Source organism: Sylvia atricapilla, chromosome 6, assembly GCF_009819655.1.
Source record: "Sylvia atricapilla isolate bSylAtr1 chromosome 6, bSylAtr1.pri, whole genome shotgun sequence".
Lineage (NCBI taxonomy): Eukaryota > Metazoa > Chordata > Aves > Passeriformes > Sylviidae > Sylvia > Sylvia atricapilla.
In genome coordinates this window covers 7,638,283-7,644,429 of record NC_089145.1, presented here as the reverse complement: position 1 = coordinate 7,644,429, position 6,147 = coordinate 7,638,283, and the positions used below count along the sequence as shown (strand labels likewise).

At 34.9% G+C, this 6,147-nt stretch overlaps 1 protein-coding gene across 1 annotated transcript in view; it reads right to left on the bottom strand.

Annotated features, from left to right (window-relative positions):
- Positions 1-794: 794 nt before the first annotated feature.
- LUZP2 (leucine zipper protein 2) overlaps positions 795-6,147 on the bottom strand; it is a 47,679-nt gene continuing 42,326 nt past the window's right edge. Inside the window, exons 10-11 of the mRNA XM_066320552.1 lie at positions 2,050-2,127; positions 795-1,423 (exon numbers count right to left, since the gene is read on the bottom strand). Of these exons, the coding sequence (XP_066176649.1) occupies positions 1,319-1,423; positions 2,050-2,127 (183 nt within the window). The 3' untranslated portion in view covers positions 795-1,318. The remainder of the gene's footprint in view (positions 1,424-2,049; positions 2,128-6,147) is intronic.

The window sequence follows — 6,147 nt, the reverse complement described above, 5'->3', positions numbered from 1 at the left end:
TGAAGTGTCAGGGTGAAAGATTATTCACACCAGCAAGAAAAAGGCAGGCATTGCAGGAGACTGTTAAAGGAGAGCTAAAATCCTAAATGCTAAAACTGAAGACAGAGCACCACTAAATGAAATAAAAGATTTGCCTATTTGCTTTGTATTTTATTTGATACAAAGCAAGAAAATTATTATAACTAACTATACTATGCTAATTAACTATAATCTAGTAAAAAATACGTGCATTAAGACAAAGTTGGAAGTTTACAATTTACAACTGCTTAAAACACTTCTTGCTAGGGATAGCACAGCATTGCATCAGGCAATTTACTGTTCCTACTGTTCTTGAAAGATTTGCCTCTCAACAAGATATGGCATATGAATTCTTAAATTGGACCAATAATGACATACACACGAACAAGCAAAACACTCTCTCTTGCTTCTCCTCCTTTTCTTTCTGCTTTCTTGTCATGGAGTGTGTGACTAAGGAGGAACTGTAAGAATCATGAGTGACAGAGCTCACTCCAATCAGTATGCTCCTCCCTGATGGAGTGATCAAAGGCCAATGATAGAGGACAAAACAGGGGTTTACCCTTTAAAGTCTATTTTATCCTGTTGAGATCAGCACAAATATAAGGGATGAAACTGACTTCCCATGGCTGTCATCTAAGCTATGAAACTGTAACTCAGTACCACCTGCAAATTTCTTTGCTTTAATCCCCAAAGTAATAATCCTCTCTGTCTCCATCCCTTAAGCTCCAATTCTGTCGCCTTTTCAGTGTTCAAAAATGGACTAGTTAAGAGAGCAGTGAGGAAAAAAAAGAACAAAATAAACTTATTTTATTGTGTAAGTAAGTAGATTTGAAATGGAATTACTGAAAGTTAAGTATACATGGACACCCCCCCCAGTTCTCTTTTTACAGTTGCACTTAAGGATTGTACTTCACATACGATTACACAGATACTTCCCCCACACACATTGACTGCCCCTTAATCTTAAAACCTAATCTGCCACAAAATTACATGAAATAAAACAGACTAAGAAAATACTCAAGAATGACTGTTGTTTACAAAGAAGGTAATTTATAGTATGCAATTACTGATAAGGTAGAACAAGAGTTCAAAAACTGGACTGCATTACAAAGCATTTCTTCAAACATCCATTTTGGATTATTGCTGTAAGGTACTAACTGGTCTGTTCTAGACTAATTTACAGACATTCATAAAATAGTGAAAAATGCATGCTTTAGAAACCTGGGACATTTCATGCCTTTGTGCTAACAGAACGTGAGGATGGAAGCGATTGGCATTTTTTAATGTATATTAATAGCATTTAGAGTTTTTTTCCTTGTGTACTAACTGATTCTTTGTATTTTTTCTCTTTTTTTTCAGGAGATTTTTTATCTTCAGGTTTAGTCCATGGAGGGCTGCGCAACTTCTGTAGAGATGAAAACATCATCAGTGTAACCATGGTGTATAAAATACATATATACATAAGCAAATTTAAAAGAAGTATGTTAAAAATCCATGGCAATAGCACACACTGAGCTGTATTCCCATTAAACTGATCAGTTATAAACTATTGCAGCAGAATATATTTACCAACCGTGCCTAGAAAAGGGTCCTGATCTCTATTAAAGGAAGCATATTTAACAACCTTCACAGTGCAAACCCCTACAAGTCTGATGCTGCATACAGCTTCACATAATTGTATATGATATATGTATATATATATATATATATATATATATATATATATACACACACACACACACACATATATATATATGTATCCCTGCTCCTCCTTCCAGGGCTACAGACATCATACTATCAAATTAAGTCATTTGGCTACTAGTTCTTCAAATATTTAATAGTTGGCAAATCATTACCAGCCAGAAAACAGTTTTAACAGATGAATTGCTATTATATGCAGTCAAACTCTGAACTAAACAAGTCTTCCCTTTTGAGACAGAACTTGGTGAAGAATGTGTAAGTATACTTCAAGTAATTGGATTTCACAAGACCTTTTAGTAAAACCCCAGCAATTAGTCTGGAAGAGAATACCTGAAAGCTTGTCTCTGTTTCTGCTGCCTTCAAACGAGACGTTGAATCATTACGACTCCCCAAACATGTCTTGGCAACCTGTCAATACAAAAACCAGAGATAACTACTTCATGTTTTCCTAAAATATTCAGTTTTTCTTAAAAAAATAAATAAATCACCAGGCCTTCTTTTAAGCCTAGTTGATGAAATGGAGCAATGTTTTCATGGCTAAGCTCATCCCAGACTCCCATCACCCCTGTAATAGTCTTTAACAATATAGTCTTGTGACAGCAAGTTTAACAACACTTATCCAGCTTCTTTTCTTCATGTTTAAATCTCATCACCAATAGTGAAGATTACTCCTACAAGTGATCCTAGGGAACAGAAAAGTAATTACAAGTGCCTTTCATGGGTGAGGAAATAGTAACAATTGAAAATCAGCATTACAGTTAGAACTTGGCTCTATTACTGTTCTCTTGTCCAAACTCTAGATCTCTTAGGTATAATAATCCCTGAATGGGAATATAAAGTCACTGGATGGGGAAGGCAGATGAGTCTCAAGGTGCAAAATCTTGTTACATGAATTGTCATTTTATCCAAGGAATAATGTCACATTCTTTGCCAATATGCCTTTTAATATGTGGGAAAACAGAGTTGCACTGCATAAATAAAGTTAATTATAAAATAGATTTTAGAACCAAGGAGATCTCTGGATACAAAACCAAAGATTTACTCAACACTGAAAATTCCACTGTCTTTAATCAAAGTCCCTTCAGGAGGAGGGTTAAGGATGCCATAAGAAAAGCAGCTGAAACACAAAATACAGTCAAATATTCATAATACTTGGTCATTACTCTAAAATGAGTTCACATTGGAATTTCTCTACTTGTTTTGCTATTAAAACTGCTACATTTAAATGGAATGAAAATGACAGGGTTTTTTAAGTTTTAAGTCATCAAGACTCTTTCCAACGTAACAGTGTGGGGGGACGAGTTAGTAATGTTTAAGCTACTGAAGTGAGCCTCTGAGATGATGCAGATGGATTTGATATGAGGAACTCTTTCTCGTATTTTCCCACTCTAGACAATAGCAAATAAAAGTTTGATTAATATAGGGAATAATAAAGGGACTATTAATTAAAATAATGTCTACTGATAAACACTTACTACTTTTATGAGGAAAAAATCAAAACATCAAACAAAAGTGGTTCATGTCCTAGATAAAGACTAAAAAGTTAGATGACAAGAGTAACAATTTTTAGTAGACTTTTAATACTTCAGAACCTTGTAGGTGTGGTCCTGCCAAAACTTCCATTTAAATTATTTACTAGTAATCTAGATTAAAAAAAATATTTGAAGCTGAGTCATGTTCAGAATAAATGAGGGTTTGAGTGACTTCTAGATGCAGCTTGAGCACAAAAGGTACCATGGGTCAAACAATGAACAGTATTGCAAACTGTGTAATGAAGAGGACAGAAATAATGCTAATTAAATATAAGAGAATTTACATATCCAGAATTTGCTCTGATTTACATACTAGAACATGAAATCAGGCAACCTATTTCACCAACATAATTTATAGGTGACAGGGAGTAAAAACTATTAATTGAATTAATAAAGCTACAGGTCAATTGCTTAAGACATACGCAAAGGAAGGAAAAAAATGATCAGGTCTGCCTTAAAAAATAAAAGCAAATTATTAAAACAGTGATATATGAGTGAGCAGTCTTACATAGTCTTTTCACACACCAGATAACAAAGGCTATCATGATAAGAAAAAGGCAATAAAGACTTATGTCAGTAGAATTTCATATTGGTTCACTCCAAGTTCTTTTCTTTTTAGTAGCATACCATATGGATCACTGTTGGAGAAAGATTGTAGGGACTTTTTCTAAAGAATGCCTTTATGTTGTTGAAGCATAACATGTTCATTATTGATTGCTTGTCACTGTGAAACATTGTATATCATTAATAAATAAATTACAGATTGAACAACAGCACTGACTTTCAATCTGCCGTCAGTCAACAACAGTTCAATAGCCAGGATTGTAACCAGTTGTTATGGAAAAGGTGTATACACACACGTACATATCCACATATACGTACATATATATATAAAAATATGTATTTATGTATGTATACATATTTGTGTGTATATCTATATACATATAAAGAGGTTGTGGCTTTTTTATCAATTTGTTTGCTAAACTGAATCAGATGTGTATTAACAGAACCTTCTGCTGTATCTGTAAACTGGGTTTAACAGAACCCAAACTGAATCCCATCCTGCTATGGCCCCAGGCATATGTATAAACACATACATATATAATCACATCCCCCCCGTGTGTATTAACATGCTTATTTATTTATATATGTATATAAGCATACACTTATATGTATGCCTATACAAACACATAAATATACAAATACAGTACATATATCTTTGTGTCCCTCAGCTAAAGACCAACCCAATGTACCAGAATACCTTTCACAACCCTAGGTGACAGACAAAGAAAGTAAAATACTAAACTTTTGTTACTGTTGCTAGTTCCCTCTATGCCAAGCAGTGGATTGTTTTTTGTGTTTGTCTGTGTGACTCCCTTTCTGTCTGTCAGATTCCCTCCTGAGAGAGATACACTCACTACAAAAGAACAGAATGAGAGCTTGACATGGTAGAAACTATCAGAAAGCAAAAAGAATTGCTTTTGGAAAATAAAAGTGTTGAAATGTTGTCAGGGTGGTATTTTATTTTATGGAAATGAGATTTTAGAAGTACCTTCTGGAAGAGATACTGGGATCATGCCAAGCTTTGAATCAAGATTTCAATATTTGAGGGACATACGTCAGGGAAGAACTCTGTGTTCCCCCACAAAAGCAGGCATTCCTGTACCTTACACCATGATTATTCCACAGTAAAAAAAGTCCCTCAACATATGCTTGAACAAAGAGACAAACAACTGGGCAAAAAGCAGCTTTCTCCATTTCTATCAGAGAAGGATCAATTACTTTTCTTCCAAAGAGTCAACGTTTTTTCCAAAAGATTATTATTGAAATGTTAAAAAAATGCTAACAAAAGAGTAAAAGCATCTTTGAAGGTAAATATTTAGAAGGTAAAAAATCCCACCTGATCTCAAGTCAGTCCTGTTTGCTAAATATAACTGCATTGAATCCTCTTGTACCAACATAACAAGGCAGGCTGTAATTTAAAATATTTCCAGGAATACTTCAAGGATGCTCTAGTTTTCATACCGAGTGCAACATTGACATTTTACAATGTCACAAACATGGCATTTCACAATATGGATTATTTTCCCCACTGCTGGGCAGAAATTTGTATGAGATCTGCTTGCACATAACCTCTATTTGTCACAGGTAAGTTTTAAATCTGTGCTGGCTTCGAGGGAGGGCAGGAAGAGGCACTATCTTTCTCTCACATCTGGAGACTTTGAACAAGACACAGGTATCTCTGGAAGCAATGCAGGCTCATATTCCAATGAAGGTGTAATGAGTTTGGAATAAATATGAAATGATTTTGTGCCTGTCCCTCTCCTTAGTGTTTCCAGAGAAGTTTAGGCAGGTTCTTAAGCTACATGCTAAAAAATTTTTAGGAAGAAAAATCTCCAACACCAAGAGCCAATGCCCAGCCAGGTGATGACCCTTGGGACATCAGCTAATATCTTTCCAGGAATACAGAAAAGTAGTATGTGAATGCAGGGGCAACGCAATCATACAACCAAATAATGTTGGCTATTTTCTTGTTTGTGCCTGAAGTGACAGATGGATTGCAGATCAAAAGGGAGAAAACACAGCAGAGGTGGGCAAGATCAAATCTCTCAAAAGCTATACAGTAAGGAGACCATTCAAAATACCATGCTTTGATATAGCTGAAAAATATCGGATGACTAAAATACCACATTTCTAAAAGTGCAACTTATTGTTAGCACAGGGAAAGGCTGTCTTCTAATGAACAATGCATACAAGATTATTAAACAAATACTCTTCTGCATTTATGAAACTGACAGCACAACAAAAGAAAGAATTTGTGAATATTGTTGGATTTCAACTTAGTTGTGGAAGTTTATTTCCTGCCATTGGAAAAAAAAAAGGTCTCTTCTCCCTA